The 13,587-nt window shown below is 43.5% G+C and overlaps 1 protein-coding gene across 1 annotated transcript in view; it reads left to right on the forward strand.

The window, feature by feature from the left end:
- grik4 (glutamate receptor, ionotropic, kainate 4) overlaps nt 1-13,587 on the forward strand; it is a 477,591-nt gene that overhangs the window by 226,023 nt on the left and 237,981 nt on the right. The window contains exon 3 of the mRNA XM_071356615.1: nt 11,114-11,247. Within this exon, the coding sequence (XP_071212716.1) occupies nt 11,166-11,247 (82 nt within the window). The 5' untranslated portion in view covers nt 11,114-11,165. The remainder of the gene's footprint in view (nt 1-11,113; nt 11,248-13,587) is intronic.

Here is a 13,587-nt window from a genome sequence, read left to right on the forward strand (position 1 = left end):
AAAGCCATAGGGCCAGACGGATTACCAGGATGTGTACTCATAGCATATGCGGACCAACTGGAAAGTGTCTTCACTGACATTTTCAACCTCTCCCTGGCCGAGTCTGTAATACCTACATGTTTCTAACAGACCACCATAGTCCCTGTGCCCAAGAAAGCGAAGGTAACCTGCCTAAATGATTACCGCCCCGTAGCACTCACGTTGGTAGCCATGAAGTGCTTTGAAAGGCTGATCATGGCTCACATCAATACCATCATGCCAGAAACCCTGGACACACTCCAATTCGCATACCGCCCCAACAGATCCACAGATTACACAATCAGATTACGCACTCCACACTGCCTTTTCCCAGCTAGACAAAAGGAAAAGCTACGTGAGAATGTTGTTCATTGACTACAGCTCAGCTTTCAACACCATAGTGCCCTCAAAGCGCATCATTAAACTAAACACTTCCCTCTGCAACTGGATCGTGGACTTCCTGACCGGCCTCCCCCAGGTGGTAAAGGTAGGCAACAACACATCTGCCATGCTGATCCTCAACAATGGATCCCCTTAGGGGTGCATGCTTAGTCCCCTCCTGGTTTCCCTGTTCCCCCACGACTGCATGGCCAAGCACGACTCCAACAACCTTCATTAAGTTTGCTGACAACACAACAGTGGTAGGCCTGATCACTGACAACGATGAGACAGCCTATAGGGAAGAGGTCAGAGACCTGGCAGTGGACAACAACCTCTCAATGTGAGCAAGACAAAGGAGCTGATGGTGGACTATAGAATCACCAACTATCATGGTCCAAACACACCAAGACAGTTGTGAAGAGGGCACGACAACACCTTTTTTGCCCCTCAGGAGACTGAAAAGTTGTGGCATGGGTCACAAGATCCTCAAAAAGTTCCACAGCTGCACCATCGAGAACATCCTGATCGGTTGCATCACTGCCTGGTATGGCAACTGCTCGGCTCTACAGAGGGTAGTGCGTACGGCCCAGTACATCACCGGGGCCAAGCTGCCTGACATCCAGGACCTATATACTAGGCGGTGTCGGAAGAAGGCCCAAAAAATTGTCAAAGGTTCCAGTCACCCAAGTCATAGACTTGTCTCTCTGCTACCGCATGGCAAGCGGAACCGGAGTACCAAGTCTAGGACCAAAAGGCTCCTTAACAGCTTTTACTCCCCAAGCCATAAGACTGCTGAACAACTGAACTGATCAAATGGCTACATTGACCCCCCCCTCTTTGTTTTTACACTGCTGCTACTCGCTGTTTATTATCTATGCATAGTCACTTTACAAATTACCTCGACTAACATGTACCCCCGCACATTGACTCAATACTGGTACCCCTGTATATAGGCTTGTTATTGTTATGTTCCTTTACTTGTTACTTAAAAAATAAAAAATACTTTAGTTTATTTAGTAAATATTTGAATAACTCTATTTCTTGAACTGCGTTGTTGGTTTAACTTCTTGTCAATATGGGGGCGCTGTTTTCACTTTGTAAAAATTCGTTCCCAAATTAAACTGCCTCGTACTCAATTCTTGCTCGTACAATATGCATATTATTATTACCATTGGATAGAAAACACTCTCTAGTTTCTAAAACCGTTTGAATTATATCTGTGAGTAAAACAGAACTCAAGTTGCAGCTAACTTCCTGTCAGGAAGTGAGAAGTCTGAAATCGGGCACTCTGTTCCAGGGTCAGTTTATTAATTTGCATGTAATCTATGAGTCGACATGCACTGCATACGATTTCCCCTAGATGTCAGTAAGCAGTGAGAATTGGAATGGTGTTGCTAGGCAGATCTGAGGCCATATAAAGGCTTTTGGAACGTGGGGTGCACTCTTTTCAACGTTCGTCATGGCGCAAGACAAACCTCAGGATGGCATTCTGAAAAGCTCTCGTTATAGGCCTTAGATATATCCGGCTCTGATTTTACTCGATATAGGTGTTAACCTTTTGTCAATAGGGGGAGCTGTTAGCATTATTTTTTTTTTTACATTTCCAAATTAAACTGCCTCGTACTCAATTCTTGATCGTACAATATGCATATTATTGTTATTATTGGATAGAAAACAGTCTATAGTTTCTATAGGAGTTGAAATTTTGTCTCTGAGTGGTACAGAACAATTTCTACAGCACTTTTCATGACAGGGTTCAGATTTCAGAAATTTTTACCTCTGATCTGGGGTCTGTTTATAAGGCCACAGTGAATGCTATGAAGAAACCGACACTACCTACGTCTTCCTCTGGGTGTCTGTACGTCATCACGTTTTCAATGAACTCTATGGGACGTTCACAGCCATTATAAATGACAAAAATGTACAGAGACCCCTCTTTCTCAACGTGCGCCTCAAGCGTGAAGGCCATCGGACCTGCATCGTTCCAAATCGTTTTCTAACCAGCAGTATTTCTCCGGTCATGTTTTCAGTCGTTATAGTTGTTAAAAACATCATAAGGTAGTGAATTTTAACCGTTTTATAGCAATTTATATCCGTTTAGTGCGATTCTGAGGAATTTATTTGTCGTGCACTTTCTAGCTTTGGGAACGTTTCGCGGTCTCGGTCGTTGTTAGTGGACATTTCGAAGGACAGAGGACATCTATCGACCAAAAGACGTTTATAACATAGAAAGGATACATTGCCCAAGAATATGATGGAAGATCAGCTCAAAGTAAGCAATATTTAATATGATAAACCGTGTTTCTGTCGAAATATTTTAAACGCATACATCGCCATTTTGTTTGGTATAGCTTCACTTGGCCAACCCTGTATTGAAAAGTAAGGATAATTTTAAAAATGTAAATCAGCGGTTGCATTAAGAACTAATTTGTCTTTCGATTCCTGTCAACCCTGTATTTTTTAGTCAAGTATATGATTAGCTTTTAATTAAACTAGATCACTCTGATAGATGACGTCAGACATATTGAGGCTTGATTTCCTAGTATTTTCATTGTGTAACCACGGTTTTGTATGGCTAAATATGCACCTTTTCGAACAAACTGTATATGTATGTTGTAAAATGATGTTACAGGAGTGTCATCGGAAGAATTCTGAGAAGGTTAGTGAAAAAATTAATATCTTTTGGCGGTGATTACGTTATAGCGCTCTTTGCCTGGAATCGATGCTCTGGTAACGTTTTCACATGTGGTATGCTAACTTATCGATTTATTGTGTTTTCGCTGTAAAACGCTTAGAAAATCTGAAATATTGTCTGGAATCACAAGATCTGGGTCTTTCCATTGCTATGCTTTGTCTATTCTTATGAAATGTTTTATGATGAGTAAATTGGTCATACACGTTGCTCTATCTAGTAATTCTAGTGGATTTGTGATGGTCGGTGCAATTGTAAACTGTGATTTCTACCTGAAATATGCACTTTTTTCTAACAAAAACTATCCTATACCATGAATATGTTATCAGACTGTCATCTGATGGTTTTTTTTATAGGTTATTGGCTATCAATATCTTAGTTGAGCCGAATTGGTGATAGCACCTGAAGGAGTAAGAAACTGATGGAGTTAGAATAGTGGTGTATTTTGCTAACGTGTTTAGCTAATAGATTTACATATTTTGTCTTCCCTGTAAAACATTTTAAAAATCTGAAATGGTGGCTTTATTCACAAGATCTGTATCTTTCATCTGGTGTCTTGGACTTGTGATTTAATGATATTTAGATGCTACTATCTACTTCTGAAGCTATGCTATCTATGCTAATCAGTGTGTGGGGGGTGGGGGGTGCTCCCGGATCCGGGTTTCTGAGGCAGTAAAAGTTAAAGACATCATAATGTAGTTATTTTAAACCGAGTTATATCAGTTTATATCAGTATATTGCGATTTTCGGATATTTCTTTGTGCTGCGTTATGAAGAGTTGGACACGTCTGGGCCACATAGCTAATGTTTGCTGCTAATTCCTAAGTTGAAGACGACAATCTACAACCGAGCAACGATGATTCTGGACAAAGGACCACTTGCACAAGATTCTGATGGAAGCTCATCAAAAAGTAAGAACTATTTATGATGTTAATTCGTTGTTCTGTTGAAAAATGTTACACTACTATTCCGCCATTAATTTCGGTGCGGTCTCGCTTTAACGCACGCTGTATGTCGTAGTAACGTTAATTTTAAAAATCTAACACAGCGGTTGCATTAAGAACTAATGTATCTTTCATTTGCTGTCCAACCTGTATTTTTTAGTCAAGTTTATGATTAGTTATTGATTAGATTAGGTGCCTCTCCCAAGATTTCTCCCGACATTTTGTTGGCAGCTTGGCTACTATTCTCATTGTATAACCACGATTTGTGCCGCTAAATATGCACATTTTCGAACAAACAATATATGTATTGTGTAATATGATGTTATAGGACTGTCATCTGATGAAGTTTTGAGAAGGTTAGTGAAAAATTTAATATCTTTTGCTGGTTTATTCGCTATCGCTAACGTGCATGAATCAATGCTGCTGTGTTGTTGGCTATTGTAGTAAGCTAATATAATGCTAAATTGTGTTTTCGCTGTAAAACACTTAAAGAATCTGAAATATTGGCTGGATTCACAAGATCTTTGTCTTTCATTTGCTGTACGCTGTGTATTTTTCATAAATGTTTTATGATGAGTATTTAGGTAATTCACGTTGCTCTCTGTAGTTATTCTAGTTGCTTTGGTGAGAGTTGTGATGGTGGCTGCAATGTAAAACTATGATTTATACCTGAAATATGCACATTTTTCAAACAAAACATATGCTATACAATAAATATGTTATCAGACTGTCATCTGATGAAGTTGTTTCTTGGTTAGTGACTATTTATATCTTTATTTGGTCGAATTTGTGATAGCTACCTATGCAGGAAAAAAGTGGTGGGGGAAAAAAGTTGTGTCTTTTGCTATGGTGGTTAGCTAATAGAAATACATATTGTGTCTTCCCTGTAAAACATTTAAAAATCAGAAATGATGGCTGGATTCACAAGATGTCTATCTTTCATTTGGTGTCTTGGACTTGTGATTTCATGAACATTTTATTATATGATATCCCTGTGGCTTTAGGCTAGGCTATGCTAGTCAGCTTTTTTGATGGGGGGGATCCCGGATCCGGGTTTGTGACTCGTTATTAAGGGCTTGTAAGTAAGCATTTCACGGTAAGGTCTACACCTGTTGTATTAGCCGCATGTGACAAATACAATTTGATTTGATGTGTGAGGGACCAGTTAACCAGTTATACCATTTGGGTAGTCAAGTTAGCACTAGCAGCTTGTTCTGATGACGGTTTCATGTTGCGCTGTGATTAATTATGCACTGCAGATCTGTTATGATGATTACACTGGGAGTTTAAACTCCTTTTCACCCCTTTCTCCTAGAGAATAATGACATGTCTGTAAGTGGAAAAAACAAAAGGGAACATTTCAACAGTACATGCATGACATGTTATGTCACCACCCTGTTGAGAATGTGGCTACAACACTTTAAATTGCTTGTCTGGGTTTTCGTCGGAGCACTCGACACTTGCTAATCTGCCCATTGTTTCCTCCTGCGCCAATTATCACAGCTGTAGAATGGGACTACATTGTTTGTCTTTGACATGGTCATATTGTATTGTACCTACAGTGGGGAGAACAAGTATTTGACACACTGACGATTTTGCAGGTTTTCCTACTTACAAAGCATCTAGAGGTCTGTAATTTTTATCATAGGTACACTTCAACTGTGAAAGACGGAATCTAAAACAAAAATCCAGAAAATCACATTTGTATGATTTTTAAGTAATTAATTTGCATTTTATTGCATGACATAAGTATTTGATCACCTACCAACCAGTAAGAATTCCGGCTCTCACAGACCTGTTCGTTTTTCTTTAAGGAGCCCTCCTGTTCTCCACTCATTACCTGCATTAACTGCACCTGTTTGAACTCGTTACCTGTATAAAAAGACACCTGTCCACACACTCAATCAAACAGACTCCAACCTCTCCACAATGGCCAAGACCAAAGAGCTGTGTAAGGACATCAGGGATAAAATTGTAGATCTGCACAAGGCTGGGATGGGCTACAGGACAATAGGCAAGCAGCTTGGTGAGAAGGCAACAACTGTTGGCGCAATTATTAGAACATGGAAGAAGTTCAAGATGACGGTCAATCACCCTCGGTCTGGGGCTCCATGCAAGATCTCACCTCGTGGGGCATCAATGATCATGAGGAAGGTGAGGGATCAGCCCAGAACTACACGGTAGGACCTGGTCAATGACCTGAAGAGAGCTGGGACCACAGTCTCAAAGAAAACCATTAGTAACACACTACGCCGTCATGGATTAAAATCCTGCAGCGCACGCAAGGTCCCCCTGCTCAAGCCAGCGCATGTCCAGGCCCGTCTGAAGTTTGCCAATGACCATCTGGATGATCCAGAGGAGGAATGGGAGAAGGTCATGTGGTCTGATGAGACAAAAATATAGCTTTTTGGTCTAAACTCCACTCGCCGTGTTTGGAGGAAGAAGGATGAGTACAACCCCAAGAACACCATCCCAACCGTGAAGCTTGGAGGTGGATAAATCATTCTTTGGGGATGCTTTTCTGCAAAGGGGACAGGACGACTGCACCGTATTGAGGGGAGGATGGATGGGGCCATGTATCGCGAGATCTTGGCCAACAACCTCCTTCCCTCAGTAAGAGCATTGAAGATAGGTCGTGGCTGGGTCTTCCAGCATGACAACGACCCGAAACACACAGCCAGGGCAACTAAGGAGTGGCTCCGTAAGAAGCATCTCAAGGTCCTGGAGTGGCCTAGCCAGTCTCTGACCTGAACCCAATAGAAAATCTTTGGAGGGAGCTGAAAGTCCGTATTGCCCAGCGACAGCCCCGAAACCTGAAGGATCTGGAGAAGGTCTGTATGGAGGAGTGGGCCAAAATCTCTACTGCAGTGTGTGCACACCTGGTGAAGAACTACAGGAAACGTATGATCTCTGTAATTGCAAACAAAGGTTTCTGTACCAAATATTAAGTTCTGCTTTTCTGATGTATCAAATACTTATGTCATGCAATAAAATGCAAATGAATTACTTAAAAATCATACAATGTGATTTTCTGGATTTTTGTTTTAGATTCCGTCTCTCACAGTTGAAGTGTACCTATGATAAAAACTACAGACCTCTACATGCTTTGTAAGTGGGAAAACCTGCAAAATCGGCAGTGTATCAAATACTTGTTCTCCCCACAGTATATGGATGTAAACACATGATTTCATCTCACCATCAGCAGAAGTTATCTGTTTGTGAAAAGAGCAGGTTTGTGTTGTTTCCACGGTGTGCACTAGAATAGAGAGACCTGGGGGATCACGCTCTCTGTAGCCGACATGAGTAAGACCTTTAAACAGGTCAACATTCACAAGGCTGCGGGGCCAGACGGATTACCAGGTGTGCTCCGGGCATGTGCTGACCAACTGGCAGGTGTCTTCACTGACATTTTCAACATGTCCCTGATCGAGTCTGTAATACAAACATGTTTCAAGCAGACCACCATAGTCCCTGTGCCCAAGAACACGAAGGCAACCTGCCTAAATGACTACAGACCCATAGCGCTCACGTCTGTAGCCATGAAGTGCTTTGAAAGGCTGGTAAGAGCTCACATCAGCACCATTATCCCAGAAACCCTAGACCCAGTCCAATTTGCATACCGCCCAAACAGATCCACAGATGATGCAATCTCTATTGCACTCCACACTGTCCTTTCCCACCTGGACAAAAGGAACACCTATGTGAGAATATTATTCATTGACTACAGCTCAGCGTTTAACACCATAGTACCCTCAAAGCTCATCGCTAAGGATCCTGGGACTCAACACCTCCCTCTGCAACTGGATCCTGGACTTCCTGACGGGCCGCCACCAGGTGGTGAGGGTAGGTAGCAACACATCTGCCACGCTGATCCTCAACACTGGAGCTCCCCAGGGGTGCGTGCTCAGTCCCCTCCTGTACTCCCTGTTCACCCACGACTGCATGGCCAAACACGACTCTAACTCCATCATTAAGTTTTCAGACGACACAAGAGTGGTAGGCCTGATCACCGACAATGACGAGACAGCCTACAGGGAGGAGGTCAGAGACCTGGCCGGGTGGTGCCAGAATAACAACCTATCCCTCAACGTAACCAAGAGAGATGATTGTGGACTACAGGAAAAGGAGGACCGAGCACGCCCACATTCTCATCGACGGGGCTGTAGTGGAGCAGGTTGAGAGCTTCAAGTTCCTTTGTGTCCACATCACCAACAAACTAGAATGGTCCAAACACACCAAGACAGTCATGAAGAGGGCACGACAAAGCATATTCCACCTCAGGAAACTAAAAAGATTTGGCATGGGTCCTCAGATCCTCAAAAGGTTCTACAGTTCCAACATCGAGAGCATCCTGACTGGTTGCATCACTGCCTGGTATGGCAATTGCTCGGCCTCCGACCGCAAGGCACTACAGAGGGTAGTGCGGACGGCCCAGTACATCACTGCTGCCTGCCATCCACTGCTGCCTGCCATCCAGGACCTCTACACCAGGCGGTGTCAGAGAAAGGCCCTAAAAATTGTCAGAGCCCGCAGCCACCCCAGTCATAGGCTGTTCTCTCTACTACCGCATGGCAAGCGGTACCGGAGTGCCAAGTCTAGGACAAAAAGGCTTCTCAACAGTTTTTACCCCCAAGCCATAAGACTCCTGAACAGGTAATCAAATAGCTACCCGGACTATTTGCATTGTGTGCCCCCCCAACCCCTCTTTTACACTGCTGCTACTTTCTGTTTATCATATATGCATAGTCACTTTAACTATTTAACTATACATTCATGTACATACTACCTCAATTGGTCCGAACAACCATTGCCCCCGCACATTGGCTAAACGGGCTATCTGCATTGTGTCCCGCCACCCGCCACCCACCACCCACCAAACCCCTCTTTTACACTACTGCTACTCTCTGTTCGTCATATATGCATAGTCACTTTAACCATATCTACATGTACATACTACCTCAATCAGCCCAACTAACTGGTGCCTGTATGTAGCCTCGCTACTGTTATAGCCTCGCTACTGTATATAGCCTCGCTACTGTTATTTTTCCCTGTCTTTTTACTGTTGTTTTATTTCTTTACTTACCTATTGTTCACCTAATACCTTTTTTTGCACTGTTGGTTAGAGCCTGTAAGTGAGCATTTCACTGTAAGACACCTGTTGAATTCGGCGCACGTGACAAATAAACTGTGATTTGACTTGTGCCATTCTCATCGACTGCACATTACTGTGGCCAATTCCATCAATTGCTCCACTCCCTCTCATTGGATATTCGGCTGGGCAGGCCGCTGTGCACAACCCATGACAAGCTACCGAAGTCGATTGGCTATAATTGCATTTAGGCGAATTGATTCAGCTTTTTGTATGTTTTTCTAATTGTCATTTTCCTGCTGCGATCAAGGAATTAGAGGGAGCCTGGCCTTTAATGAACTCTCGGGCTAAACGCTGTCTGGCTTACACTGGTGGACCTGTGTGACAGCTGTTATTTGCATACAGTTTTTCTGGAAACTTCTCAGGATACGGCATTGATTTGTCCCAACTTGAGAAATATCTTGGTAGGTGTGATGTTTCAAAACAAAAACGTTCTATGTTAATCAGCGGATAAAGTGAGCAGCTAGTTGCTGTCTTTGCCTGTTATCGTACTCAACCACACATGCTGATGTACTAATGTAGGTGAAGGATGTGAAATTCGGTCAGATCATAATGTCAACACACAGAATTGAGTCCTTGCGCTGCAGTGAACCAGTGATTGTGCCAATTGGATATACTGATGTCTGATATGGCTATTGTTTTTATTGTGTTGATGGTTTTCTTGTGCCTAGTGTATTTATGTAAATTGTGTCAAATAATTCAGCATTTGCTGCTATTGATACTTTGTAATGTCGAATTTGTGAAATAAATCATTTTCTCTTTCTCTCTATTGTTCACAGTTGCACCCATTAGAAACATTTGGGGAAAAATAGGAGTATTTATTTCCCGACTTGACCAACTCCTCATTACAGACACTGACACAGTTTAGTCTGTGTCCTTTCCTATTCGATCCAGCTATATAGCCTCCATAGATGAGGAAGCCATAGTCTATAACTAAATCCCAGAGGTTTTTCCTGGAAAGTACCGGGCACTAGAAGAAGTAAAAGAAATATCAGGAACTCAAGACATAGATATAGAGAATATAAAGAGTATATCATTAGTTGCTTTCTAATCCTATACAATTATATTTCTTTGAGAATCTCCTATAATAAGTGCGGAGATGATGCAGGCCTGATGACACAGATGACCATTCATCACGAGGCTACGGGAGGCACATGCATTCTCCTGACGAGAAACACTGTCATTTCTTTCAAGGAAATGTGTTTTAATGGACTTGCAGAGGTTCAACTCACTGTCACGAGTGATGAGACTCAAAGATTAACACAATGTAGGAGTTCATTGGTGTATTGCACACGATCACAGACCGATTCTGATCCTGGATCAGCTTACCGCCTGTTCCACATGCTGTCACTCGTGTGTGAAAACAAAACTCCATCTGATCCAAATTCATTCCGGTGTGTGCATGAGAGATTAACCTCAAATGGAGGGCCTGAGTACCAGGTATTGGGATGATGCGGTAGTGTGTGGGATTTGTGCTGCACAAAAACATGCTAGCAAGCGGATGCTATATAGAAGTTGTGACTTGAGTCACACCCTTGAATATGGTTATCTTCAGTTCTGGTGAAAGCTAATCATGCTTTTAGCAATCAGAAAAGCAACAGGGAAATGCAATAATGTAGCGTACCAGATAAATGAAGACGGTCTATAATTTATTGAGGCTGAGGTGAAGATAGATGAGCGTACAGATGATCGATGGCGGTTGCTTTTGTGTTCTCAGTGTGTTTGCTTGCGTGCATATGTGCGTGTCTGTGTGGGCGTGCGAATGTGTGTGTATGTGTGTGTGTGTGCATGTGTCTGTGTGTGCCTGCGTGTATGTGTGCGCGCGTCATAGATTCTTCTATTATTTTTCTATGGTCTACGTGCCTATCTGCATGTGTGCATGATCCAGGCTTCTATATAATCCATACATCCGTGTGTTATGTTCTCCAGGTGGCTGTGACAGGGGGACCCCCGGGGCAGGACCCATGAGGAGTCATAGAAGATGCTCGCAGCCTGGGCGCCTCTGCTCCTCTTAGCCATGTGGGTGAGATGTACCTCCGCTGGGCCGCTCTCCTTCAGAATAGGTGAGTAGTCTGACCTCTGACCCTGGACCCAGCATGGCTGGAGGGCACAACTCACCTCTCCCCTACCTCTCCTCACTCCTTATTCAAAAGGCGCCATCACGAGAGCTCCTCTACGTGTAATTCCAGGCCTGGTTGAGAGTGTTGACTTGCTCTGACAACTGATTGCTTCGTCAGTGCATCTCAGCAGCACTTTGACGGGAGTTCGGTATCACTCCAATTGTACTGTAACAAGAAGAGGTGCTTTTTTCCGAATGTTATATTCTGTCTGTTTCTGCCTGTCTGATAGTTCTGATGCAGCAGAAAGGTACTTTCTTGTGTGCAACCGGGTACCTTAACCAAACGGGTAGAAAATCTCATTTTCTGCTACCATTTCCCGAGCCGCAGTGAAGAAAAACAAAGTGAGTGTCAAAATGAGTCAAGATATTGTACTTTGCCGTAATTGAGTGTTAGCTGGGAAAACCAGTTACCTGTTTAGATACATTTTAGTGTATGGTGTTTACAGGCCCGTACTCATTTTCACACAGAGATGAGAGAGAGGAAATGGTGGGTAGATATGGAGGACAGGGGTCCTCCTATCATTACATTAATTAGCCGATCCGTAGCCGGCTATCCACCAGCCGTAGGGCTGGGTCTGGGGCAGCAGTGACCAGGACATCGCTCTTTCACAGCAGCAGCAGCAGAGGCCACCTCAACATGGGCTGATTTCTCCCAGCAATCACTGTGACAGCAGATGGAGGACAGACAGCCTAACAGCAGCATAACAGCAGCCTATATCGATTTCTAGTGTGCCATATCTTTAATAACAACATGTTTATTGGGTAACAAGCCGTGCAGTGATCAGAGAAAGGTCTGGCACTGTGAATGTGCCTCGCCGATCAATTATTAAAGTGCCCAATATGCTCGCAGAGAAACTTCTCAGTTTGCTTTAGTCCATCTCCATGCGATCGCGACAGGGAGCAACAAACACACAGCCTCCCAGCTAGCACATTTGGTTCCTTGGAAGTTGTGGGAACGTACGTTTTGGGTTTCCCATTGGTTTTTGGAACAAACCATAAGTTTCCTGACCGGTAAGACGGAGCGTTTTTTAAATGTTCTGAGAACGGAAATTACAGGTTATTTGGAGGCTTTCTTAAAACTTTCACTGAATCTTTTAATACCTTTGCTAGCTTAGTTTGTGTTAACTGTTTAGAACTCCAAGCACACATTGGACACATGGAAATTAATTTGCTTTGGCGTTAATCATGCAAACGTATTTGTTTTTTATTGTGGCACGGCATTAGTGATATTCAAACCTATGATCTTCATTTTAGTCTATTCAAACAGACCCCATTTCAAAGGAAACAAGCATTTAAGATCAGGTGTGGCCTACATACCTGAGCACACTTAACAAGATAGAGGAGATGGGAAAAGCTGACCACGACTCCATTTTGTTGATTCCAGCCTACAAACAGAAATTAAAACTACAAGCTCCCGCGCTCAGGTCTGTTCAACGCTGGTCCGACCAATCTGAATCCACGCTTCAAGACTGCTTTGATCACGCGGATTGGAATATGTTCCGCACGGCGTCCAACAACAACAATGATGAATATGCAGATTCGGTGAGCGAGTTCATTAGGAAGTGCATTGACGATGTCGTACCCAGAGCAACGATTAAAACATTCCCAAACCAGAAACCGTGGATTAACGGCAGCATTCGCGTGAAACTGAAAGCGCGAACCACTGCTTTTAACCAGGGCAAGGTGACCGGAAACATGACCGAATACACACAGTGTAGCTATTCTCTCCGCAAGGCTATCAAACAGGCTAAGTCCCAGTACAGAGACAAAATTGAATCGCAATTCAACAGCTCAGACACAAGGGGTATGTGGCAGGGTCTACAGTCTATCACGGATTACAAAAAGAAAAGCAGCCCCGTCGCGGATCAGGATGTCTTGCTCCCAGACAGGCTAAATACCTTTTTTGCCCGCTTTGAGGATAATACAGTGCCACTGACACGGCCCACTACCAAAACCTGCGGGCTCTCCTTCACTGCAGCCGAGGTGAGTAAAACATTTAAACGTGTTAACCCTCGCAAGGCTGCAGGCCCAGACGGCATTCCCAGCCGCGTCCTCAGAGCATGTGCAGACCAGCTGGCTGGTGTGTTTACGGACATATTCAATCAATCCTTAGCCCAGTCTGCTGTTCCCACATGCTTCAAGAGGGCCACCATTGTTCCTGTTCCCAAGAAAGCTAAGGTAACTGAGCTAAACGACTACCGCCCCGTAGCACTCACTTCCGTCATCATGAAGTGCTTTGAGAGACTAGTCAAGGACCATATCACCTCCACCCTACCGGACACCC

The sequence above is a fragment of the Salvelinus alpinus genome, chromosome 21, assembly GCF_045679555.1.
Source record: "Salvelinus alpinus chromosome 21, SLU_Salpinus.1, whole genome shotgun sequence".
In the NCBI taxonomy this organism is placed as follows: Eukaryota; Metazoa; Chordata; class Actinopteri; order Salmoniformes; family Salmonidae; genus Salvelinus; species Salvelinus alpinus.